The sequence below is a fragment of the Cervus elaphus genome, chromosome 24 (genome assembly GCF_910594005.1).
Source record: "Cervus elaphus chromosome 24, mCerEla1.1, whole genome shotgun sequence".
In the NCBI taxonomy this organism is placed as follows: domain Eukaryota; kingdom Metazoa; phylum Chordata; class Mammalia; order Artiodactyla; family Cervidae; genus Cervus; species Cervus elaphus.
The window spans coordinates 18,803,373-18,830,743 of NC_057838.1; the positions used below are offsets into that span (position 1 = coordinate 18,803,373).

At 36.7% G+C, this 27,371-nt stretch overlaps 1 protein-coding gene across 1 annotated transcript in view; it reads left to right on the forward strand.

Annotated features, from left to right (window-relative positions):
- STT3B (STT3 oligosaccharyltransferase complex catalytic subunit B) overlaps nucleotides 1-27,371 on the forward strand; it is a 102,830-nt gene that overhangs the window by 66,478 nt on the left and 8,981 nt on the right. Inside the window, exons 4-13 of the mRNA XM_043885480.1 lie at nucleotides 2,318-2,383; nucleotides 4,138-4,237; nucleotides 12,656-12,754; nucleotides 13,766-13,912; nucleotides 15,002-15,050; nucleotides 19,046-19,200; nucleotides 22,523-22,734; nucleotides 24,218-24,405; nucleotides 25,046-25,217; nucleotides 26,083-26,256. Of these exons, the coding sequence (XP_043741415.1) occupies nucleotides 2,318-2,383; nucleotides 4,138-4,237; nucleotides 12,656-12,754; nucleotides 13,766-13,912; nucleotides 15,002-15,050; nucleotides 19,046-19,200; nucleotides 22,523-22,734; nucleotides 24,218-24,405; nucleotides 25,046-25,217; nucleotides 26,083-26,256 (1,362 nt within the window). The remainder of the gene's footprint in view (nucleotides 1-2,317; nucleotides 2,384-4,137; nucleotides 4,238-12,655; nucleotides 12,755-13,765; nucleotides 13,913-15,001; nucleotides 15,051-19,045; nucleotides 19,201-22,522; nucleotides 22,735-24,217; nucleotides 24,406-25,045; nucleotides 25,218-26,082; nucleotides 26,257-27,371) is intronic.

Below are 27,371 nucleotides of genomic sequence, written 5' to 3' on the forward strand. Positions count from 1 at the left end.
TGGATGCCATGATCTTAGTTTTCTGAATGTTGAGCTTTAAGCCAACTTTTTCACCCTCCTCTTTCACTTTCCATCAAGAGGCTCTTTAGTTCTTCTTCGCTGTCTGCCGTAAGGGTGGTGTCATCTGCATATCTGAGGTTGTTGATATTTCTCCCAGAAGTCTTGATTCCAGCTTGTGGTTCATCTAGCCCAGCGTGTACTCTGCATATAAGTTAAATAAGCAGGGTGACAATATACAGCCTTGATGTACTCCTTTTCCTAGCTAATTCATGTAAAGGTACAGAACATTGTAGGAACACAGAAAGATGAGTACATGTTTGTTTCCATTGTTACTATTACCAAAAATAGAACTAATGCAGATAGAATAGTACTTAGAACAATACTTCGCACCATATTGCATCCTATAGTTGTGGGATTTTAAGTTTCTTCCTCTGCCTTTGTAATCAGCCTTGTCCTTAAACTGTATTACTTGCAATCACAGATCTGATTTCTGTCTATATTATCTCTGGGAGTTTCTTTTCTGGAATGCCATGTTATAGAAATAAACAGTTCGGGGTGGCCCTTTATGTCTGACTTACTTCATGCAGCGTAATACTTCTGAGAGTCATCTAAGAACATGGTATCTCTTTTTATTATTTCTCAGTTTTTGCTTTAATTTTTCTAGATCATTATATTAGTCATTTGAGATGTAATGTAAGGAATCTTCCCAAGTAGTGGTTCAGTGCTAAAGAATCTACCTGCCAGTGCAGGAGACTGAGGAGATCTGAGTTTGATCCCTGGGTTGGGAAGTGGAAATGGCAGCCCACTCCAGTGTTCTTGCCTGGAAAATCCCATGGATAGAGAAGCCTGGCGGGCTATAGTCCATAGGGCTGCAAAGAGTCAGACACAGCTGAGCACTCATACACTCCTAATATAAGCAGTTTCCCTTTATGCACTATTTTAACTTCACTGCACCAACTTTTTTTGAGAAGTAATTTACATACTATAAAATATGGTCTTTCAAATTATACAGTTCAGTGGCTTTCAGTAAATAAAGTTATAAAACAAATTTCCAGATTGTAATTTTCTCACTTAAAAAATTTTTAATATTTTAATATATCCCCTGCCCACTCATATTTTAGAATAGGACCCATGTTATTTTACCCTGTCCAAAGGGAAACCTTTTCAAAGTTCGCATGGTTTGGGGGAGGAGATCAGAGTATATTTTGGCATACACGTGCACTGTAACATTGAATTCCAAGCAGTGTTTCATAGTCTATTAGAAATAAGTCTCAGGCAGCTCTAAGTGCTGTGAAATAGGAATGTTTTCTCTTTTCTTCCTCTTTCCCTTCATTTTTTGTTAAAATTTCCCCAAAGATTGATGTCACCTGTGGTTTGTTTTAATGTACTAATAGAAGACCATTTTGAAAATAAAGAATTCCTTGAAATTACTTCTGTATAATACTGTTAAGTTGAACTTCCTATCATATCGGGACATAAAGATACAGGATTGCTTATAATGGGCCTTAGGTCTATCATTTCTTTAGGACACTCAGTTGATTCATCTTAAAGATGACCCATTGCTCTTGGCATAAGTATTCAGAGCTTATGCTTTTAAAATTTTGAATTCTGTTTCTGAAGGTGCTGATGTATTTTGCTCTTTCAGACAAACATATAAACTCTTTGATTAGTTTCTTTTTAGGCCATAGACATTTGTCAACTTTTTAAACCTTTGTTTACAGAACGTTGTCTTTCCAGTTGAGAGTATTGAGAATTTTACTGACATTAGGACTTCTAGAAATTTAAGAATATAAACTTAATGAAGATGTTGATTGTGGTGTCTTAAAATTTCTAGCTGAATTAGTTTTCAAAAATGAATGTTCATAATTAATACTATGATATGTAGATGATCACATTCAGATGAAGAAAAACCACAGATTAAGGTGTTAGGTCTAAGCAAACCTGCCATATAAAAATTTAGAGTTACTAAACAAATTTATTCTTTAGTTCAAAATCTTAATTTGTTGATATTAATCATTTTAAGATAGAAAATAGAACAAATGGAAAAATATACATTGTTCCTTTTGATATGATTCTTTTTACTAAAAACTACATAACTAAATAAAAAAAAAAAAAAAAAAATGGAAGCTACTCCTAAAATGTCTGACTACTGTCCAGTGTTAGTAAGTGGATCTAAGTATCTGTGTAATCTCATTACCCTTTTTAAAGAATAGCTTTCACTTTTTATAATACAAGTTTACTAAACACTTAACCTTTTTTCAATCAACAGGAACATTTATAAACATTTTTATATATCAGTTGCTTGTTTGTTTTTTAGGTAAAATCTGTAAAAACTGGGTCAGTTTTTTGGACGATGTGCTGCTGCTTGTCGTATTTCTATATGGTAAGATTTCATACTTGAAACTGAATACATGAGGTCTAAGTCTTTGGCAACTAGACCAGTGCCTTCTCTTCTCAGCTAGGGCAGTTCTCCACTTCCTTTTTATTTAATGTATTCTCTTTGCTTACTACCACTTTCTTCCCTACTCCTGTCCTCAGGGTCTTGTATGGACTTCTACTTTACGGGTGATGGAGGACTAATACTCAACCTCTCGAACATAATATTTGCAGCAAGTGAAAACAGAAACTTTTCTTTCAGATGTACAACTTTTTGTAAATAGTGGTCACATCATCTGGGTTAACCTGTGAACTACCTGTATAATTTTTCGACAGGTTACTTAAGATTGGACTTCAGTATCACCTCTTTAATCTCCTGCCTTTCTTTTCACACCACAGCCTATATAGTTTTCTTATGCTGAAAATTAATGATAATCTTAGGTAATTTTTTTTTTTTTGGTTGTTAAACAGATGTCATGGAATTTGTGTTTCCAAATTATCCATGCCCCTTTTAAAGTGGTTAAAGGTTAGGACATATTATGTGCCTAACTAATGTGTCCTAGGCACGTTGTACTCAGTAATAGCAAACTTACTCTCTTTTAAGTTTAGACTTAAATTTTAGAAATAACCAGAAGTCCTTCAGGTAGAACTGAAGCTCAACCAGAGGAATGTTGTCTTTGGTGAAAAAATAGCACATGACTGAAGCAGTAAACTGATGTTGTTGTATGAATTGTAAACAAAAAGCAATTTCTTATATAAGTGGTTCTGAAATATTTTAGATAGGGATAGATAGCATTGTTATAATGTATGTTAACATATAGTCTCCTAAGGTGACTGTTGATTCAAATGGTTCTATCAAGCTTTTCATTATTAGAGCACATGTAAGAACTTCGATCTTGACAGACCTTATTGTTATTGAATTGAATGTTCTTAAAAAATAATAAATTCTGTTGGTTTGTAATAAGCATAATCTTTAGGATCTTTATTAATTTAGACCAGAACGTACTCAATTGTCTTATAAATAGCATTTTTCTAGCTTTGTGATACAGGCTAAACATTAAACTGGAATCCTGGTTTGTATCCATTAGTAGGAAGAAATTTATACCCAAGGTACCACCTTTTATCTTGAGGATCACAAAGCATATACAGATCATCTGAGTATTCCTTTTAGTTGAGGTGTTGACTGATGTTAACATCTGTTGTTCTTACTCTCTGTGAAGTCTCTTGCAATGTACTTACCATAAAAAATGGGGGCGAGCAAAGGGTTTTTTGCTTTTAAAAGTTTATGTATTCTAAAGTCTCTGTCTCTGTGACAGTCTTTTTATTGCCAATTCACAAACTGTTCTCGATGTTCTTAGTAAGCTTAATTTAATTTGACCATTCCCCTAGTGGATATAGTGGAGAAGGAAGTGGCAACCCACTCCAGTGTTCTTGCCTGGAGAATCCCAGGGATGGGGGAGCCTGGTGGGCTGCCGTCTATGGGGTCTCACAGAGTCGGACATGACTGAAGTGACTTAGCAGCAGCAGCTAGTGGATGTAGAAAAGTGTATTGAATTTATGGGATTGTGTTGTTTTAATTATCAATAAAAAATTTTTAAAAAGTAGGTTATTTGTATGTAATAGACAAAATAGTTTATTTTGAAGCATCTCAAAATTGCTGAAAATCCTAGTGTTTACTGTGTTTAGACTTTTATGGCAGAATTTATCTACTTTAAGAAGCAAATATGTAAATTATTTAACTTAGCATTTCTTTACTCATAGGTCTCTGCTTGGGGTGGTTATGTGTTTATTATCAACCTTATACCACTGCATGTATTTGTGTTGTTACTGATGCAGAGATACAGCAAAAGAGTCTACATAGGTAAGTGATTTGACTTCTGATATCTGTCAACTTCTAAGAGGTGTTTCGTATACATTCTTTCATTGTCAGACATTTCTGTTTGGTTGGTATTACCCATGAGTAATAAAGCTAATTTTACAGTGTTTTGCTTTTTTGTATTAATAAGGAGGGTTAGGCATTTTTACCAAAGTGTGTTATCATCAACTTAATGAATTTGTTTAGTTTTTGCAGAAATAAGTCTTGATTTAATATTTATCAGTGTTTTTTTTTAATTTGGGGAAATGATATATACACACTATAAACACACTATTACACTATATATACACACATATACACACTATTCTAATTCACCTTACTCCCTGAAAGAGACTGAGCATCCTTAACAGTTTAATAAGCTTTTGAAAACCCTTTCTGAATGATATGCAGCACACTGTCTTCGTCCATTCAAGCTGCTATAACAAAAATGCCACCGACTGGATAGTTTATAAACAAGAGAAATTTCTCAGTTTGGAAGCTAGAAAGTCTAAAATCAAGGCACCAGAATGCTCACATTCTTCTGAGGGCTCTTTTCCTGTTTCTTAGCTTGATACCTTCTTTGTCCCCACATGTAGAAGGAATGAGCCAGCTCTCCAGGGCCTCTTTTAAAAGGGTACTTGTTCCCTGGTGACCTCATTACTTAATCACTTCCCAAAGGCTGCCTCCTAATACCCTTTCCTCGGGCATTGGGTTTATAAACATTCAGACCATAGTGTAGACTGAGTGTTTTCTCTGCAACATTTTAATTTGCTCTGCAAGTTTTAGAACACATCTTTAGAATAAGATGCTTAGTAATAGATGGTGTCTTGAATCTTAGAACTCACTGTCTGTGATAGAGACAGAACTTTTATAGGTTGTATTAATCACAGAGAAGTTGTCATCTGAAACCAGTGTCTTTATAATAAAGTAATACAATTCTTTTATAACAATATTGGAAAACATTAACAAAAATAATAAAGTTGTTTACTTGATTAAAAAACATAGTAGTTTGGCAGTTTATCAAAAACTTAATGATAAAGTTACTGTGACCCACAAATCCACTCCTTGGTATATACCCAAGAGAATTGAAAATTATATGCTTACACAGAAACTTGCAATGTTCATAGCAGCATTTGTTATTCATAATAGCCAAAAACTGAAGACAACCCAATGTCCATCAGCTGATGAATGGATAAAGTGTGGTGTATCCATACAGTGGAATGTTGTTCGGCAGTGAAAAGGAATAAAGGTGATACGTGCTACATTGTGAACCTTGAAAACACTGTGCTAAGTAAAATAAACCAGACACAAAAGGCCATATATTGTAAGATTCTTTCTGTATGAAATGTCCAGAGGTGGCAAATCCATAAAGACAGCAAGCAGGTTAGAGACAGAAAGTTGGTTTAGAGGTTGCCAAGGGTTTGGGGACTAGAGTGACAGCTTATAGATGCAGGGTTTCTTCTTGGGGGGAGAAGTGTTCTAGAATCAGATAGTGGTGACAGTCACACAACTCTGTGACTATAATAACCATCCGTGGTACATTTTAAAGGGGTGGGGTTTTTTAGTATGTATTATATCAGTTAAAAAATTATAATCTGCTAATTAGGTTTATACCCACTTTAGCATACTTGATAACAATCACCACTGAAATAGTACATATGTACATATCAGGTGGTTCTTATACACCATGAACTGTTCTTCGCATGTATGGAACTCCTTTACTGTTTATAACCTCACCTTGAGGATAGGTCCTTTAAACAAGAGAAGACATAATTTGCTCAGGATCATGTAGCTAGTAATGGAGCTGAAGCCTAAATGTAGATAGTTTGGCTCCATACTCTGTAATGCAAAAAAACCACTGTAACTGTGTTGCCCACCATATAAATAAATACCTTACTGTGGAAATATGTTGATATATATCTCATTACCCTGAAAACACTGTAAGCCAGCATTGGAATCCAGAAAAGAAGATGATGAGTTAAACAATAACTCTGAGCTTTTTGTTTTGGAACGGTATAAGGAAAAAACATTTTTTTTTTTTTAATTTTTTTATTAGTTGGAGGCTAATTCACAACATTTCAGTGGGTTTTGTCATACATTGATATGAATCAGCCATAGATTTACACTTATTCCCCATCCCGATCCCCCCTCCCATCTCCCTCTCCACCCGATTCCTCTGGGTCTTCCCAGTGCACTAGGCCCAAGCACTTGTCTCATGCATCCCACCTGGGCTGGTGATCTGTTTCACCATAGATAGTATACATGCTGTTCTTTTGAAACATCCCACCCTCACCTTCTCCCACAGAGTTCAAAAGTCTGTTCTGTATTTCTGTGTCTCTTTTTCTGTTTTGCATATAGGGTTATCGTTACCATCTTTCTAAATTCCATATATATGTGTTAGTATGCTGTAATGTTCTTTATCTTTCTGGCTTACTTCACTCTGTATAAGGGGCTCCAGTTTCATCCATCTCATTAGGACTGGTTCAAATGAATTCTTTTTGACGGCTGAGTAAAATTCCATGGTGTATATGTACCACAGCTTCCTTATCCATTCATCTGCTGATGGGCATCTAGGTTGCTTCCATGTCCTGACTATTATAAACAGTGCTGCGATGAACATTGGGGTGCACGTGTCTCTTTCAGATCTGGTTTCCTCAGTGTGTATGCCCAGAAGTGGTATTGCTGGGTCATATGGCAGTTCTATTTCCAGTTTTTTAAGGAATCTCCACACTGTTTTCCATAGTGGCTGTACTAGTTTGCATTCCCACCAACAGTGTAAGAGGGTTCCCTTTTCTCCACACCCTCTCCAGCATTTATTGCTTGTAGACTTTTGGATAGCAGCCATCCTGACTGGCGTGTAATGGTACCTCATTGTGGTTTTGATTTGCATTTCTCTAATAATGAGTGATGTTGAGCACCTTTTCATGTGTTTGTTAGCCATCTGTATGTCTTCTTTGGAGAAATGTCTGTTTAGTTCTCTGGCCCATTTTTTGATTGGGTCATTTATTTTTCTGGAATTGAGCTGCAGGAGTTGCTTGTATATTTTTGAGATTAATCCTTTGTCTGTTTCTAAGGAAAAAACATTTTTAAATTAAGTGGTTATGGGGAAGAACTGAGAGTTTCTTTGTTTAATTTTAAAAATTTAGCCCCCTAAAAATGTAATGGTCAGGAGAACAGAGTTAGGGAGACGATTGAGGGATAGACCTTTGTGAAATGCCCCTGAATCAGGAAGAGGAAGGAGAGCTAAAGGAAGTGAAGTTAGATTAGCAAAGTCTAACTTCCCTACCCTCCTCGTTTCTATTTAGCTCTAGAAGTTACCAAGGAGCATCATTTTACACTTCTAAATTATATTTCTTCGTTGTTCTTTCTGCTGTCCTATGCTTGGCTTCATTTTAAGTATCAGTACTAGGTATATTTGCTATTTTTAAAAATTGTCATTGTTTCTCCATTCAAATGTTTTGCACAAGTCACTTCTTCCTACTTTTACAAATAGAGCTTATAAAATAGTAGTTTAATCGGGTGGAGAGGGAGGTGGGAGGGGGGATCGGGATTGGGAATACATGTAAATCCATGGCTGATTCATATCAATGTATGACAAAACCCACTGGAAAAAAAAAATAATAATAATAAAAAAAAAAAGAAAAAAAAATAGTAGTTTAAAAGAATCATTCAGTACAATTTATAATGAACCACATCCTTGAGAAAGAAAAATTATTTTTTCTCTTGTGTGTCTGTTAAGTTAGTCATTATATTTCTGTCTGCTGGTCAAGAAGAATCTGTGGAGGGTTTTTGTTTGTCTTTTTTTGTGGGGGGGGGGGTCTTATAAGGTATAATATCATGTATGTTTCTTCCCATCTTTCACTCCCTTTATGTATCAGCATTCATAGTAATCAAGCAGTAAAATATCTTTATTAATCAGATTTCAACAGTCTTACAAGCCTTTAATCATATTTATTAATAATAAAGCAAAACTGGTTGAGTTTTAAAGTATTTTCTATTTTCTTTTGGTTAGTGCTGTTGTGGTTGAGAGAGAAGAAACGGGAAAGGAGTGTTTTGCCAGCCCTCTCTATTAAATATCACCCAGGAGATAGAGCGAATGCTAAGGTGATTTCATGGTAGATTAGAGTTAACTGGAATATAATATTCACAAAACCTTTTCTGACTTTATTTACATAAAGGGATGTACAGTAGTACTTTAAAAGCATGAAGGGTGCTGTCAACTTAAGTTGTGATGCTTTGTCAGGGAGAAAGAAAGTACTTAAAGGTTACTTTGGGGAACAGCAAGAGCTTGTATTAAAACTGGGCATTTCTCTGGTACTCGAATCAGGCCTTTTGGTGCCTTTTATTTTACAGACCAGCTCATTTGTGCACCTTAAGCCAAGAACAGTGGTTTGGATTTTTTCTGTATCAATCTAGTCCCACCCAATACCCTTGGGGGGAAAAAAGTACTGTAAAAGTGAAAAGATGTTTAGATTCTGTTTTAGAAGATTACTATTTGTCCCAAATCAAAGAGATTTTCTTTGCTTAAAAATAAGCTAACAGACTTTGTGTATATCTGCCTAATGATAATTGGAGGGGAATTCTAACACATTGGAAGTTTTATCTGCAGGAGTAAATTGCCAGTAACTATACTTCCACAGGATGGCAGTGTGGTAACATTGTCATGATGTAATGATTTACCACACTCTTGGTCTTGTTTGTTTTCTTAGAATTCACTACTTTGATGGAAAGAGAGCTTTATTCTTCTGGTTTAAAGGGTAAAAAGAAGGTAGGTTAAGATAGATGGATAGAAGGTTGTGAAGATGTAGACCATAGTTTGATCAAGTTTCAGAGCCTGGAGGAAGAACTGGTGGAGAATGATTGCCCTGTGAGTGTGCTGTTGAGGGTTCTGAGAATGGTTCAGGTGGTATTATGTGCCTCTTCAATGTCCAGGTCAAGAAGCAGAGCTCTCGCCCTCCTTTAAGTTCTTACAGAGCCAGGGTTTTTTTCCACCAATGTCACATGTACTTGCTCCATTGTATTGTGGTAATTTGTGTACGTCTTTGATTTTCCAAACTGGATATCTGATTCTTAGGAGGTCGGATTGTATATTTAGAATGTCTTGACCACAATAGACCATAACTTAATATTTGAATGAATTAAAGAGATAATTTTTAAACATATAGTACAAAGACTCGAGAAAAACATGTTTTCATTTTGCATTGGAGAATGGTTTATGTTTAAGAATTGAGGGTTACTTCACTATTTCTTCCAGTTTCACTGTTTCTTAATACATACTTCTAATTCTTATTTTCTGTGTTTTAAAACATGGGTTTGTAAATAGGATTTAAAATGAGGTATGGCAATGTATGTCTAATTTTACAGGTTCAAGAAGAAGGGCAGTATTAATAAGCAAGATGAACTTGAGGTTTTTTTTAAACAAAATTCAGCTGAGTGAATTTTAAGTATCTAATTGGCTTTATTAATGATTCATAAGTTGGACAGCATCACTAATGTAGCCAAGTAGAAAGGAGCTCCAAAGAACCACAGTAAGGGAAAGATTTTTATAGGCAAGACAAGGAATCTGTAACCAAAAAAGCCTTTCAGGCCTAGGTAACCTACCTGTGGGGGAGAGAAAGGGTCTTTGTGGCAGATTCCCTCCTCTTTCTTTGGGCAGTGGGAGTTAGAAAGAATTACCTCATTTGTGCTGACAGAACATTCCATGCTGACCTAGTAGAATAGTATTCCTGGGGAAGGTTGTGACTGCAGTTAGGATTGGGTATTGAGTCTTGAATTTCAGCACTGTTGACTCCATTTGGGGCCTTTAACAATGGAAATATTTGTGTGTTAAAGAGTACTATGAAGTAGAAGAACATACATCCCTCTATGTAAACATCTCAGTATCACTGATCCAAAAAAGATAAAAATAGGGAAGACATGAACCAAGTTCTCTTAAAAGAAAATGGTTATCATCAGATTATTGCATACATCACGTTTATTAGCTTTGAATCATCAGTGCACATAAGCAGGTATAAATGAGATTAGTTTGGATAGAGGAATATTTATAGGTAAAATATTGTTGAGAACTTGTCTGTTTCTATTAGTTGAGATTTATTTGACACTAACTCATATTTACAAAGTAATGTGTTTGCAAGTTAAAGTCCCACCTGGCCTTTTTTATGTTTCTTGAGATTGAGTTTCTTTTTCTTGAACCCATCTCCATCACTTTTTTTATTAACTTGAACTCTAGTGTACCACTTCTTTATAAAGAGTTTTCTTTACCTAATGGCAGTGAATGCCTGTGTAGCTGCAGCAAACCACTGAAATGAGAGTATTAGCAGATTTAGTCTCTTTTTGAATATACCTGGAAAAGTGGAAACAGTAACAGATTTTCTTGGGCTTCAAAATCACTGTGGATAGTGACTGCAGCCATGAAGTGAAAAACACTTGTTCTTTGGAAGGAAAGCTATGACAAACCTACACAGTGTGTTAAAAAGCAGAGATACCACTTTCCTGACAAAAGCCTGTCTAGTCAAAGCTGTGGTTTTTCCAGTAGTCATGTGTGGATTTGAGAGTTGGACCATAAAGAAAGCTGAGCACCGAAGAATTGATGCTTTTGAGTTTTGGTGTTGGAGAAGACTCTTGCGAGTCCCTTGGACTGCAAGGAGAGCAAACAGTCAATCCTAAAAGAAAATCAATCCTGAATATTCATTGGAGGGATGGATATTGAAACTGAAGCTTCAGTAATTTTGCCACTTGGTGTGAAGTGCCAACTCATTGGAAAAGACCCTGATGCTGGGAAAGATTGAAGGCAAAAGGAGAAGAGGGCAGCAGAGGGAGAGATGGTTGAATAGCTTCACCAACTCAATGGACATGAATTTGAGCAAACTTCAGGAGATAGTGAAGAACAGGGAAGCCTGGCGCATTGTAGTCCATGGAGTCACAAAGAGTTGGACAGGACTTAGTGACTGAATAACAACAACAGTTCTTCAAGGTCACAAAATGACCATGTTCCCATTTTTTTTTTCCTAATTCTGCCTCCTTGACTCTTTGGGCATCTACACAGACTGATTTGTAAGAGAAACATACTGGTATTTGAACACCATCAACCAAAATGGTTGGCAGTTCAAATATATGTGACATAGAATTTCTTGTTCATACTTACTTTTATTGCATTTGCATTCACATATCTAGTCCAACACTAATGTGTCTGGAAAGTACATTGTTGGATGAGTTTGTTCCTCGGGATCCTCTCGACAGCCAGTTCTGTTAGCTTGAATTCATCAGAAGCTTTATACATTGGTCCTTCCTATTACATTTACTTAAGCTTCTTAGCCTTTTCCTAATACTGTAGTCATCCGTGATCAGACACTGTACAGCACACATACACTTCTCTTCACCCAACTCAGCTGAGAAAGAATGCTTATTCACTGTTAAAAGAAACCCAAGTGAGTAAGCGTTCTTTCTCAGCTGAGCTGGGTGAAGAGAAGTGTATGTGTGCTGTACAGTGTGTAGCCTACAGATACGTCTGCTGAACCGTTCTCTTGCAGTCTTTTTTCCTAGTAGAGTACTTTATTTGCCAAGCACTAAATACTGACTATCCTTCACAAGATGATGTATATAATAAGCTTTATAAATGGAATGTTTTTCACATTTACTTATTTCAGAAGAATTTTAACTTTTTTTCAAAGTAATTTTTAATTACGACTATTCCAAATACTTCACTGTAATGATCTGTGAATACCTTAATGCAAAAACAAATCCTTTATACAAGCTGTAACCACTCCCCAATTTGCCTATACACTTAGGTTGATATAAACCAAGAATACTACATAGTATATTCAGTGCAGAAAGCAAATACGTTTCCTTTATTAGATCCTAATAAATTTGTAACTAGTCTGTTTTATGACTTGACCTCTGTGTACTTAGTTCTTTTGTTCTTTAATCATAGAAAACCTAGTAGATGGACATAAAGTTTGTTTAAACTGGTAAGTACTGTACAAAAAGATTATGAAAAGGTTGTAAAGTACTTAAAAGCTTTTGAGACTGCAAGCTACTCATATAGGATGATGATAAGCTTTCATTTGGTCATGCATACTTTGTGTTAATGCTAATAGGAATGGTGTTTACATGCTTCTTGGGTCATGTCAACAATTGTTAATGATAGATTGAAAAAATTTGATTCCATTTTCAGAAGAAGAAAACAGCACCAGTCTCCTTAAAATAATACTTTTTTTAAATGGCAGAAAATAATTATGTTTTATAATGTATGATTGATTAATCATCAAATATGTATCAAATAGAATAGTCACTTCAAAATTCTATTAAAATAAGTGCAGTTAAAACTTTTTCAGTTAAAAAAATATATGAATCGTGTATATATTTATGTTTGAAGTACTTAATGGCAATAGTGAATTGTCCTTGTTTCCTATTTTGTCTTTATAGCATATAGCACTTTCTATATTGTGGGCCTGATATTATCCATGCAGATACCTTTTGTGGGATTCCAGCCAATCAGAACAAGTGAACACATGGCAGCTGCAGGTAGGAAAAATATTTATGTTCTTTCTTCTAAATAATCCATGAATGTATGACTGACTGATCTTCAGTGGAATGGAGGGTTCTTTTGGGGTTTTGTTGTTGTTTCTAATTTTCATTGTATTAGTTCTAAAACATCACCACTGTAAAATATGAATATCACCACTGTAAAGTATGACAGAATTTATTGAGACTTTCTGATACTGGGCTTCTGAAAGTGCCTGTCTTCCCAGGTATGGCTGTTTTGAGAAGGTTAAAGCATCCTTTTTTTGCCAACACTAAATAACATTTGCTTTGTATAAACAAATATTAAATAGTAATGTATCTGTATACTGAGTTATTATACTACTGAGTTGTCATTTTACCAAATTTAGGTGGAATGGAACATTTCATTTTTATGTTCTTTACATCTCGCTAAAATATTTTATCCATCCCTACTAACTAGAATTAAGGGCTTTTATATTGATTATAAAGTCACATAATTCTCCCTAAAGCAGAGCATTTTGCCATCGTTAATCTGGGTCACAGATAACAAGATATAATGAGAGATCTGTGAATAAAACTTTATCAGAGATTTCCACACAAGGTCCATGACCCATAGAAAATCCCATAGAAAATCCGTGGGTAGTCATTTTGTTTGTAACATTTTATAAATATCGGTATTTTTAACTTTCTGAGATGATGATGGTCCATAGCTTTTATCATCAGATTTTCAGTGAGAATATTGAACCACACCCACCCCACCCCAGCTATGAACAGTAACCATATATTGTTGTTCAGTCACTAAGTCATGTCCCCACGGACTGCAGCACTCCAGGCTTCTCTGTTCATATATTAGGGAAAAAAGTATGTAACAGAATTTTTTGGATGTATTAATTGGTTACCTGTCATTTGACAAAGGAAATGTCAGATCACTGAATTGTACAGGGTATTCTAATAGTCTTCCAAATAAATGTTTCTCAATGTTCTTGGAAAAATGCTTCGTTGATTACTTACATGAACCTTCTCTTTAATTAGGTGTCTTTGCATTGCTGCAAGCTTATGCTTTCTTGCAGTATCTGAGAGACCGGTTAACAAAACAAGAGTTCCAAACCCTGTTCTTTTTGGGTGTGTCACTAGCCGCAGGTGCTGTGTTCCTTAGTGTCATCTATTTGACTTACACAGGTAGGTGTCATCACCTGTCGGATGTGAACCTTGTCTCTAGGTCATTGCAAAAGGTAAATTCTTTTGCAAATTTTATACGTGTTCCATTTATCTTAGTAGGTCAGCTGTTGTTTTCTTATAAACAGTATGAAAATAATAAGTCAAAGGTTCTAAAATCTGAACAGCACTACAAATTTCCTTCTGTTTTTAAACAGTATCTTTGTTGCTTCAGGTTCTGCTAAATCCACATTCAAGCATCCTTCTCTTGATAGATGATTAGGCCCAAAATGTATAAAATTCAAAGTTTCTGGTGTTAATGGCATAGGTTTACCCTCCCTAGTGTGTATATACTCTGTCTCCTGCTACTGAACAGCCAACCAGATCAGTTTTCAGTCAGCTTCTGAATTCTAAGTTTCTTTCTTTTCCTGACTTTACCAGTCGCTAGAAACAAATCAAATTCTTTCTGAAGGTATGTCAAACTAATGAACCAGTTTAGCTCCTAAAATCATGAAGAATTAATTGACAGGAGTAAAAGGCACAAATTTTTAAAATCACCTTTGTAATTGATCTAAATTTGGCGTACTGGACACCTCTCACTTTTTAAAATTATCCAGTGCTATCTTAATATCTTTATTTTATTAGTCAATTAGAGGTTTAAAAGAATCAGCTGTCTACAGTGTTATCAGTCAGCTTGTTGTATTTCTTTGGAAATGTAATGTCCATGGGTATCTTTTTAATTTGATCCCTAAGGCCCAGACAGTGAAGAACCTGCCAGCAATGCAGAAGACCCGGGTTCGATCCCTGAGTCAGAAAGCTCCTCCTGGAGAAGGGAATGGCAACCCACTCCAGTATTCTTGCCTGGAGAATTCCATGGACAGAGGATCACAAAGGATCTGTAGGATCGCAAAGAGTTGGACATGACTGAGTGACTAACACTACTACTACTAACTTTATCTGATGACCAGCTGTGTGAAATACAGTGTAACCTTTTTTTTTTTTAAGGCAGTTCTTTTAACATTAGCTTAAAATTAGTCCAAATAATCAGTAAACATAAAACCAATAAAAACAATGAAACAGCCAATAAATTTACTTTGCATTTTTCCTTCCAAGGTTACATTGCACCATGGAGTGGCAGGTTTTACTCATTGTGGGACACTGGGTAAGTGCAGATAAGTTATGTGCCCTCATGTTATTTAAATATTGTCTTCTTTATTGTTAATATCTCTGTCAATACTGGGCAACATTCTAAAATATTTAGCATATACCAGTTTAGTAAATGTTGTATTTTGTCTTTGTTATAATATCTGTTTGGAATTCACTGGTAGTTTGATATGTAAGTCATATTTCTGTTCTTCATGGGCAACTCCTTTTTGTTTATTAAAACATTTCAGGTAACACGTGCTATTTTAATGATTGATTTTTTTTGTTTTTACCAATGTATTCAAAGTTTCCATCTGTTAGTAATATTTAATTTTTAACCCTTAAGGATGCTGTAGATATGAGAAAAAATTTAATTTTATCTAAGTTTCTTGGTGTTTTTTAACCATCAAATATACTAGAGGATATCTGTTGAGTTTTTTAAGAGTGCTTTTATGAGATGAGTTAATAAAAAAAACAGTTCTACATTAGCTCAATACTTTTTTTAACTCTAAAAAATGTTTTCCTAAGGATAAGAAGATATCTCTTGGTGATAATTGACCTCTCTCCCTTGATTCTGCTATTCTGTCTTTTTTGTTACCCCATGTGGCCCAATAAAAAACCTACCACATTTTATTGAACAGGCCTGCCCTTTGATATAATACTAAAAAGGCCCCTACCCAAGCCTAATTAAAGGGCATAAGCAAATGATGTATGGATGGCTGAAACTAACAGACACATACTCCCAAAGATCAGCCTTTGCATCACCAGAGAGTTTGAGGGAAAAACCCCAGTTGTAGAAGTCAGTTAATTCTGACTAGGTTAAAAATTCTAGGCTAAAATTTTATTAGTCATACTTATTCTTGTTTTCAAACTTTACTTGCCCACTTTAGAATCTTAGGATATTTCAGAGAAAATCTGTCCTGTCCTTTTCATATCTCTCACCAACCACCTCTGTGCCATCTCCGTGTTAAGAAAGATATTGTCACAATAGGATATCTTATTGGATGAGTTATTCTGCTAGTCACACATCCAAAAGGTAGTTGAACTCAATGGTGCAAACTTAGGAAGTGCTTGTTCAGTTCATTCCCTCAGTTGTGTCCAACTCTTTGCGACCCCATGGACTACAGCATGCAGGCTTCCCTGTCCATCACCAATTCCCAGAGTTTACTCAAACTCAAGTCCATTGAGTCGGTGATGCCATCCAACCATCTCATCCTCTGTCCTCCCCTTCTCCACCTGCGTTCAATCTTACCCAGCATCAGGGTCTTTTCCAGTGAGTCAGCTCTTCCCATCAGGTGGCCAAAGTATTACAGTTTCCGCTTCAGCATCAGTCCTTCCAATAAATATTCAGGACTGATTTCCTTTTGGATGGACTGGTTGGATCTCCTTGCACTCCAAGGAACTCTCAAGAGTCTTCTCTAACACCAGAGTTCAGAAGCATCAGTTCTTTGGTGCTCAGCTTTCTTTATAATCCAACTCTCACATCTATACAGAACTACTGGAAAAAACCATAGCTTTGACTAGATGGACCTTAGTTGGCAAAATGATGTCTCTGCTTTTTAATATGCTGTCTAAGTTGGTCATAACTTTATATCCAAGGAGCAAGCGTCTTTTAATTTCATGGCTGCAGTCACCGTCTGCAGTGATTTTGGAGCCCCCAAAAATAAAGTCTGACACTGTTTCCACTGTTTCCCCACCTGTTTGCCATGAAATGATGAGACCAGATGCCATGATCTTAGTTTTATGAATGTTGAGTTTTAAGTCAACTTTTTCACTCTCCTCTTTCACTTTCATCAAGAGGTTCTTTAGTTCTTCTGCCATAAGGGTGGTGTCATCTGCATATCTGAGGTTAGTGATATTTCTCCCAGCAATCTTGATTCCAGCTTGTGGTTCATCCAGCCCAGCGTTTCTCATGATGTACTCTGCATATAAGTTAAAAAAGCAAGGTGAAAGTATACAGCCTTGACATACTCCTTTCCCTATTTGGAATTCTTTTTGCTTTTTTGATGATCCAAAGGATGTTGACAATTTGATCTCTAGTTTCTCTGCCTTTTCTAAATACAGCTTGAACATCTGGAAGTTCGTGGTTCACATACTGTTGAGGCCTGGCTTGGAGAAATTTGAGCATTACTTTGCTAGCATGTGAGATGAGTGCAATTGTGTGGTATTTTGAGCATTCTTTAGCGTTGCCTTTCTTTAGGATTGGAATGAAAACTGACTTTTTTCAGTCCTGTGGCCACTGCTGAATTTTCCAAATTTGCTGGCATATTGAGTGCAGCACTTTCACAGCATCATCTTTCAGGAGTTGAAATAGCTCAACTGGAATTCCATCACCTCCACTAGCTTTGTTCGTAGTGATGCTTCCTAAGGCCCACTTGACTTCACATTCCAGGATGTCCAGCTCTAGGTGAGAGATCACACCATCATGATTATCTGGGTCATGAAGATCTTTTTTGTATAATTCTTCTGTGTATTCTTGCCATGTGTCCTTAATATCTTCTGCTTCTGTTAGGTCCATACCATTTCTGTCCTTTATTGTGCCCATCTTTGCATGAAAAGTTCCCTTAGTATCTCTGATTTTCTTGAAGAGATTTCTAGTCTTTCCCATTGTGTTTTCTTCTTCTATTTCTTTGCATTGATCACTGAGGAAGGCTTTCTTATCTCTCCGTGCTATTCTTTGGAACTCTGAATTCAAATGGGTATATCTTTTCTTTTCTCCTTTGCCTTTCACTTCTTTTCTTTTCATAGCTCCTTGTAAGTCCTCCTCAGACAACCATTTTGCATTTCTTTTTCTTGGGTATGATCTTTATCACTGCCTCCTATGCGATGTCACGAACCTCTGTCCATAGTTCTTCAGGCACTCTTGTGTATCAGATCTAACCCCTTGAATCTGTTTGTCACTTCCAGTGTATAATTGTAAGGGATTTGATTTAGATCATACCCGAATGGTCTAGTGATTTTCCCCACTTTCTTCAATTTAAGTTTGAATTTGGCAATAAGGAGCTCATGATCTGAGCCATGGGCAGCTTCTGGTCTTGTTTTTGCTGACTGTATAGAGCTTCTCCATCTTTGGCTGCAAAGAATATTATCAGTCTGATTTCAGTATTGACCATCTGGTGATGTTCATGTGTAGAGTCTTCTCTTGTGTTGTTGGAAGAGGGTGTTTGCTATGACCAGTGCATTCTCTTGGCAAAGCTCTATTAGCCTTTGCCCTGCTTCATTCTGTACTCCAAGGCCAAATTTGCCTGTTACTCCAAGTATTTCTTGACTTCCTACTTTGGCATTCCAGTCCCCTGTAATGAATAGGACATCGTTTTTTGCTGTTAGTTCTAGAAGGTTTTGTAGGTCTTCATAGAACTATTCAACTTCAGCTTTTTCAGCATTACTGGTCAGGGCATAGACTTGGATTACTGTGATGTTGAATGGTTTGCCTTGGAAACAAACAGATCATTCTGTCGTTTTTGAGATTGCATCCAAGTACGGAGTTTTTGGATTCTTTCGTTGACTATGATGGCTACTCCACTTCTTAGGGATTCTTGCCGACAGTAGTATATATAATGTTCATTTGTGTTAAATTCACCATTCCAGTCCATTTTAGTTCACTGATTCCAAAAATGTCAATGTTCACTCTTGCCATCTCCTGTTTGACCACTTCTAGTTTGCCTTGATTCATGGACCTGACATTCCAGGTTCCTATGCAATATTGCTCTTTACAGCATCAGAACAAGTGCAAAAGAAATTTCTATTTGAGCAAGATTTTTGTGTTAGAAGTCAGAGCCAACACAACTGTCCTTAGATAATTCTAATTTTAGGGGGAAGTATGTTGATTTTGGATTTACCAATGTGTGTCAGATTTATATCCACTATAGCAGGTAACATTGGAATGTACTTTTAAGCCAGAAGAGGGAGAGATGGGAACCTTATCTATTAGTACAATCAAAGAAAGTTTATTCACCTAAAGGAGCTGCTGTTTTATCATTTAATTTTTAAAAATGTTAACTTCTTTAATACCAGGTATGCAAAAATACACATTCCAATTATTGCATCAGTGTCTGAGCATCAACCTACGACTTGGGTATCTTTCTTCTTTGATCTACATATTCTTGTGTGTACCTTCCCAGCAGGCCTGTGGTTCTGCATTAAAAATATCAACGATGAAAGAGTATTTGGTAAGAGGTTTTTAATAAATACTTTGATTTATTTTTGTTATTGAGATTATCATTCCACCTTAAAGTTTTGTTTGTCATTGCTTGACTTTGCATAAACTTGCATCTCTTACTTTGTATAAGTGCTTAACCAAGAAAAATTAAGGGAATTTGCATTATATATACTCTAATTATTAACTGTTTAAATTTTGTACTAGTATGTAAGCTTTTCATTCAATTTATTGTTTTCTGAGAGGTTAATGTAATGATAGTCTGTGGCTGAGAATTGGAAATTATAACTTTGTTGACAGAATAGACTTGACTATGTTTTCTCAGTTAACTCTAAGTAGGAAGACTTTGGCAGGGGCATCCATGATCCAAAAAATTTCAGTGGAAAGTACATTTTGTAATAGAATCACCTGTAAGTAAATATCCTCTTGGCAGATAGATTTGTGTAATTTTCAACCAACAAGTCTTAGAATTACAAACTATTTTAAAGTCAGTGTTTAAGATAAAACCTAAAACTGAAAACACTGTAATATGCACAGGGTTACACAAGCAAATATCTTGTACAAATACGTGGCCTGGACCATGCATGACACTCAGAAGTTTCAGAGTGAAGTCAGGAGAGAGAAAATAGCATCTGCATAGGTGCTAACCAAAGAGGAGCACTCATTTTTTTTGGTTTATATAGGTCAGTGGACTTTGAAGAAAGCCATGTTAATACTACATCACTTCAAGAAGAATTAGCTTAACATATTGCCCATTCATGATTTAGCAGTCCCAATCCTAGATAGATACCAAGAGAAGGGAGTGTGTGTGTCTAACAAAGGACATATCTTAAGAATGTACATAGCAATTTTATCCATAATAGCCCCTAATTAGAAACATTCCAAAGGTTATCAGCAGTAGAAAAAAGAGATTCTTATGCATTTGTAGAGTGGAATACAGCACAACAATTAATACAAGAATAGTGTGGGTAAACAAAAGAAGTCACTACAAAAGAGAACATTTTTATATAATTTTATTTCTATGAAGTTTAAGAATAAGGAAGTATCACTACGAACAAAGCTTGTGGAAGTGATGAAATTCTAGCTGAGTTATTTCAAACCCTAAAAGATAATGCTGTTAAAGTGCTGCACTCAGTATGCCAGCAAATTTGGAAAACCCAGCAGTGGCCACAGGATTGGAAAAGGCCAGTTTTCATTCTAACCCCAAAGAATGCCAAAGAATGTTCAAACTACCACACAGTTGCACTCATCTCACACGCTGGCAAAGTCTTGCACAAAATTCTCCAAGATAGGCTTCAGTAGTACATGAACTGAGAACTTGTAGATGTTCAAGCTGAATTTAGAAAAGGCACAACCAGAGATCAAATTGCCAACATCTGTTGGATCATAGAAAAAGCAAGAGAATCCCAGAAAAATATCTGCTTCATTGACTATGCTCAAGCCTTTGACTGTGTGGATCACAATAAACTGTGGAAAATTCTGAAGGAGATGGCAATACCAGACCACCTGACCTGCCTCCTGAGAAGTCTGTATGCAGGTCAAGAAGCAACAGTTAGAACCAGATGTGGAACAATGGACTGGTTCCAAATTGGGAAAGGAGTACGTCAAGGGTGTATATTGTCACCTTGCTTATTTAACTTATATGCAGAGTACATAATGAGAAATGCCAAACTGGATGAAGCACAAGCTGAAATCGAGATTGCTGGGAGAAATATCAATAACTTCAGAGAGGCAGATGACACCACCCTTATGGCAGAAAGCGAAGAACTGAAGAGCCTCTTGATGAAAGTGAAAGAGGAGAGTGAAAAATCTGGTTTTTTAAAACTCAGCATTCAAAAAACAAAGATCATAGCATCCGATCTCATCACTTAGTGTCAAGTAGATGGGGAAACAATGGAAGCAGTGGGCTTCAAAATCTCTGCAGTTGGTGGCTTCAGCCATGAAAGTAAAGACACTTGCTACTTGGAAGGAAAGCTGTGACAAACCTAGACAGCATATTAAAAAGCAGAGACATTCGTTTGCTGACAAAGGCCCATCTAGTCAAAGCTATGGTTCTTCCAGTAGTCATGTATGGATATGAGAGTTGGGCCATAAAGAAAGGTGAGCTTTGAAGAATTGATGCTTTCAAGCTGTGGTGCTGAAGACTCCTGAAAGTCCTTTGGACTGCAAGGAGATCAAACCAGTCAATCCTTAAAGGAAATCAATCTTGAATATTCATTGGAAGGACTGATGCTGAAGCTCTAATACTTTGGCCACGTGATGTGAAGGACTGACTCATGGTGCTGGGAAAGATTGAAGGCAGGAGGAGGAGGAGATGACAGAGAACGAGATGGTTGGATGGCATCACTGACTCGATGGACAGGAGTTTCAGCAAGCTGCAGGAGTTGGTGATGGATAGGGAAGCCTGGCTTGCTGCAGTCCATGAGGTCACAAAGAGTCGGACATGACTGAGTGACTGAACTGAACTAAGAGTAAGGAAAGTTAAATTATTGCTTTGGAAGTTGAAATAGTGATTACCTGTTTTATGGGAGAGGGTAGTGGTTATTGACTAGGAAGAGGCATGAGGGGATTCTCCTGAGGAGGGATATAGATGTTCTGTATTTTGATATGGGTGGCAGTTACATAGGTGTGTGCATATAAAAATTCACTGAGATAAACAATATTGTATAGTAAATTATTTTTTAGTCAGGAAAAAAATATGAATTCGTTTCAAGTGAGATGGACACTCAGATGACTCAGTAACTTTGTGAAGTCACAGCCTCTAGCCAGAAATGAATAGAGCCTTTCCCTGTGGTGAGCACATTATCTGGAACGGTTTGACTGTTGGAAAGTACTTCCAGATTTTTTAAGTTTCTTGGTAATAGCTTCATAAGTTCCTTCTTTGGTTAATAAATTATTTTCTTCTCATCCTATTTTTACTTTAAAGCAGGCTTTATGCCAAATATTGGCACGAGCTTTTCATAGACTCTATTTGATTCTATAATCTTACTGTGCCTAATAATGTAATTCACCAAACACATTTTCCTCTGTTATGGATTTTTCTAATACGTGATGCTGTTGACAAATAACGAATTGTCTCACTCCCCATAATAGCTATAATTAATTTGAATCCTGATACATTGCTCTCAACTATTGATATGCAGTGTTTATTTGGTCAATACTAGTTATAATCTGTAAATATGACTTTAAAATTGGTTCAGATTATCAGATTAAAAACTGATATGTTTGTGAGATGTTTGTGTTTCGATTGTCCTTTGAAGTAGTTTTGAATATTCAGTGGGTCTTCCTGGGACCCTTTCTTTCCTGAAATATTACAAGAGAACTTGTCTTTGCAGTTGCGCTATATGCCATCAGTGCCGTCTACTTTGCGGGCGTGATGGTGCGGCTGATGTTGACCTTGACTCCAGTCGTCTGCATGCTGTCTGCAATTGCATTCTCAAACGTTTTTGAGCACTATTTGGGGGACGACATGAAAAGGGAAAACCCACCTGTGGAGGACAGCAGTGATGAGGATGACAAGAGAAACCCAGGAAATTTGTATGATAAGGTGGGAAACCTAAAGTAAGGCCTTTAAAAGTTTTATGTGTTTTGTTTTTCCACCATAATAAGAATCATACACATTAAGAAGTGTGGTTAAACAAGAATCTAGACAAACTGACACTTTTCGTTCGTCTTTTCACTCAGAATATGAAAATAGAATGTCATCAGAGTATATAATCACCTTTTGGGTCAGGTTTTATAAACTAAAACCCAATTTTGAGAGCAAAAAGCTGGTGCTCTTACTAAATTACATAAGATTTAACACTGTAAATCGTTCTGAAACCATGTGCACAAGGGTTTATCCTTGAAGTCCATATTCAGTGTAAACTTTTTAAATACTTGGTAGACTGAATAGTAAATGAAGGATATTGTGTGTGCTCAGTTTTGTCTGACACTTTGCAACCCCATCGACTACTGTAGCCCGCCAAGGTCCTCTGTCCATGGGATTTTTCAGGCAAGAATAGTGGAGTGGGTCGCCATTTCCTCCAAGGGATCTTCCCACGTCTCCTGCATTGGCAGGTGGATTCTTTAGCCACTGCACAACCTAGGAAACCCCATATGAAGTGTATTAAATGCCCCCCCTTTTTTTTAAAGTCTCCGGTTCATTAGTACTAGGTGCTGGGCCCATATAATGTAATTCACTTTTAAGATCTCAGGAAACAGAGCAGAATTATATTTGGTGGAAGTGTGGATAAGACTTGAAGCACTTGTCTTGAACAACAAATTAAACTTTACTATATTGACTAGGTTTTTAAGTAGCAGTAAGCAATGAAACTTCCTAGTATAAATATTAATTTAAAAATTTTCTTTCCTTACTATGATAGGTCCAATATCATTCATACAGATTACTGCTATTAAAGCACATGCCTGCTTTTGTGTTTATTTTTGTTTTGTGGTTTCTTAATAATTAACCTTGCAGTTTAGAACCTCTGACTCTGTCCGGTTCTCTCCTGGTTTTTGAAGAGGTTTATTGTTTTGTTTTCAAAAATACAATCTTGATTTTAACAAGCCTTGACTTAGGGTTTGGAAATTGGAAAACTCATTCTGATAATGCTTTTTTTCCCCTGTACTGAAGTCCTACAAAGTCCTGGATTACAACTGAACATTGCTTTTTTCAGGATGAGGAATTCAATTTTTTTATAAGGAAAAGTTGCCAGGATGAGACCATTTGGTTCTCCCCTTCATATTTATTTAAACATAAGGTCAATTGAGTTCCAAAGCAACTTCTTACTAGAGATATTTTGCTCTGCAACCAGTTCCTGGATTGGGTTTAGTTCCTGGAAGTCTTCTCATTGACAGTTGACTTGAGAATCTACCTTGATAATTCTTAGAAAACGTTGTACGACCCACACAAGAATTCCTGATGGTTATACATTCTCCTCTTGAAAGACTTAAATTGATAGATAACATTCTCCCAACTTCTCCATGTAATGTCTTAATGAAATCAAGTCAGATGATGGATTTGTCTTATCAGTGTTCTGTATTTTCAGGCAGGCAAAGTGAGGAAGCATGTAACCGAGCAGGAAAAAACGGAAGAGGGATTAGGTCCTAATATAAAAAGCATCGTCACCATGCTGATGCTGATGCTGTTGATGATGTTTGCAGTCCACTGCACCTGGGTCACAAGCAATGCCTACTCCAGCCCAAGCGTGGTCCTGGCCTCTTACAATCATGACGGGTAAGAAGATGGCTTGACTTCGAAAGGATTCCACACCTGCTCTTTTCTTTTGTCTCAAAAGATAGAATTCAGAGGTCTGTCTGAATATCTTTGCATATATAACACACACATTAAAGTTTCATGCTTGGACACAGCATCATCATTACCAAGAAACCCATTAGACATGCACCTTCTTGACCCCACCTAAGCATGTAGAGTTAGAAACCTGGGGGTGAGACTCAGGAATCTGTGGCTTAAGAAGTGCCCCGGGGCGGGGTGGGGGCGGGAGAAGTGCCCCAGGGATTCTGATGCGGCTGAAATTTAACAGCAGGTGGTTTCTGTACTGCCCGTACATTACCACCCCAGCTTCTGCTTCACCTGGGTGCCCTTCAGACTTGTGCAATATCGGGCTCCATTTCAAAACTACTAAATCAGAATTTCCTTTTTTACATGATAGCCTGGTGGTTTGTATGCCTATTAAAGTCAAAGAAGCACGAATCTAGCTCTTCTTTTTTTTTTTTTTTCCTTCCCTACCTTGGAGGCTTTTTAACTACCATCCTTAAAATATGAAATTATTTAGTGGCCTGGCACCCCAAGATTTTAAGAAACCATCTTCACATTTATAAGGTCTTATTTAAATGAATGTTGTGATTCTTTTCAGAACTAGGAATATTTTAGATGATTTCAGAGAAGCTTACTTTTGGCTAAGGCAGAATACAGATGAACATGCCCGAGTGATGTCTTGGTGGGATTACGGCTATCAGATTGCTGGGATGGCTAATAGAACCACTCTGGTGGATAACAACACCTGGAATAACAGCCACATAGCACTGGTAAGAACTTGACCAACAAAAGACCAAAAGTTACAAACCTTTAATCGCTACTTAGACATCAGACTTCACTTGTGATTAAGTAGGAAAACTGTGGGGGAAAAGTACTTTTTGCTTGCTGAATTTTTAACATACTTCTCTACATATTTGTTCAGTAAAGTGATTAAAGGTATGCTTACTTATCTGGTTTTTAAGACTAGAATTTGTTTACATATTCAGAATCAGAGGCTATATGCTGGAGAATGAGGCAAAATCTGAAACTTACTGTATTTGTCTTACATTTTCCATTTCGTAAGTTAAGAAAATTATTTGCAGATGTGTAAAGCAAATGCACTGTGTTTTATGAACATGCAGATTATGTTCACTCTAGCTATTAAATAACTAATTTTCATTAATTAATCACCTCTCTGTTCTCTAAAGATTTTAAATATATAGCTGGGTGTTAGCCAAATGAATTTTGTTTGTATTAGTGTTGTGGCTAATCATTAGATGTTTGGTAGACTGAAGAAAAGGATATATTTGTTCTAGCTAGATGGATGGTCATCCCCAGCCTGAGATTCTGAGAAATTGTACTTCTTTTAAGCTCCCTTGCTTTCATATTAAAGTGTTAACTTAATGCAACCAAATTATTAGGAAAATATAAGAGCACGTATTCTGATTTTGACATTTCTGCTGTAGTTGGCTATAGTAAGGGAGGTGCTTATTAAATCTCATGAATTTGTTGAATTCATAGCAGATTGTTTCTATAAAAGGAATTCCATGTGAATCAAACTTTTGAGATGCATTCTATTTTAAGGTAAAAATGTGCGTTCATGTTTGTTTTTGGGGGCTAAGAACACATATTCTCACTTTTTTTTTTACTCTGTAGGTGGGAAAAGCTATGTCTTCAAATGAAACAGCAGCTTATAAAATCATGAGGAGTCTGGACGTAGATTATGTTTTGATTATTTTTGGAGGGGTTATTGGCTATTCTGGTGACGACATCAACAAGTTTCTCTGGATGGTTAGGATAGCTGAAGGGGAACATCCAAAAGATATTCGGGTAAGAAACTAGATTGATCTTGTGTGAAGGACCGTTCCCAGAGTCCAGGTAACTCTCTTCCCTGTCTGACTGTATTATATTTGTTATCATCATCCTATCTCCAGAGCAGTCCCTCACTCTGCTGTTTACTAAAGACAGCATAAACTTTTTCCCAGCTTTAAAACTTTTGAAATCTGGTACTTCCATTCTCCTCTAGGAAACAATTTCTTTTCAAGATTCTTGCTTTTACTCCTGCAGCCTCTCACATTTGTCCTTTCCTTCCATTTTTCTTGCTTCCACTCTGGTATTGACCCCAGTGCTCGTAAACCTGAAATAGGACAGTAGCGTTCAAATTGCTGTCTTTGCCTTAGTGTATTTCCTCTCCCAATCTAACATGACATTGATGATGTTATTTACAGCTTTTTTTTTTAAGTCTCCGTTAGTTTAAGGAAAAGAGCCTCGGAAAAAAAAGCAGATAAGAGTTGCATCTAAACCCTGCCGCTAGCAGCTTGGTGCTGTGGGCAAGTTGTTTTTCAGCCAGTTAGCATTATATGCTTCGAGCAGTAGGTCTTGTTCTAGGTTCTAGTGTTAACAGTGGTGATTAGGGCCATTTCAGTTGATCACTAATAGAGATGCCAGGAATAATTCACTTGTAGTGCTATTATGAGATTTTCTGGTAATGTAGATGAACCCTCAGCCTCATGACTGGTTTAGAATAATCAGAATGATGATTGAAATAGTAAAGCATTGGTACAAAATCAAAACCGCTTAGCTCAGAATGCAATCCCTTAATACTTCCCTTTGCTGGCCTCGTGTCCTTCTATCAACGTTTTCCACCCTGTCACTCTCCCCTAGCCCATGAAACTTGTTCTGTGTTTTCTTTCCTTGGCTTATCTGACATTCATGTTACAATCTTTTCTTCTTGGGGTGCCTTCCCTACAACAGTTCTGTCCCCTTCCAGAGGTCCTTCTGTGGTACATCCATGTCTCTGCTCATCAGGTCATGTCCAGCCTGTTTTGTAGGTAGACTCTGCTGTATCCTCCCACTCAGCGATGGGCGCAGAGAGGATGGACACCCAGCAGTGAGGTTACATGATGAAGGTGTAAAAGAGGAGAGTGGGATTCACTGCTGATCCA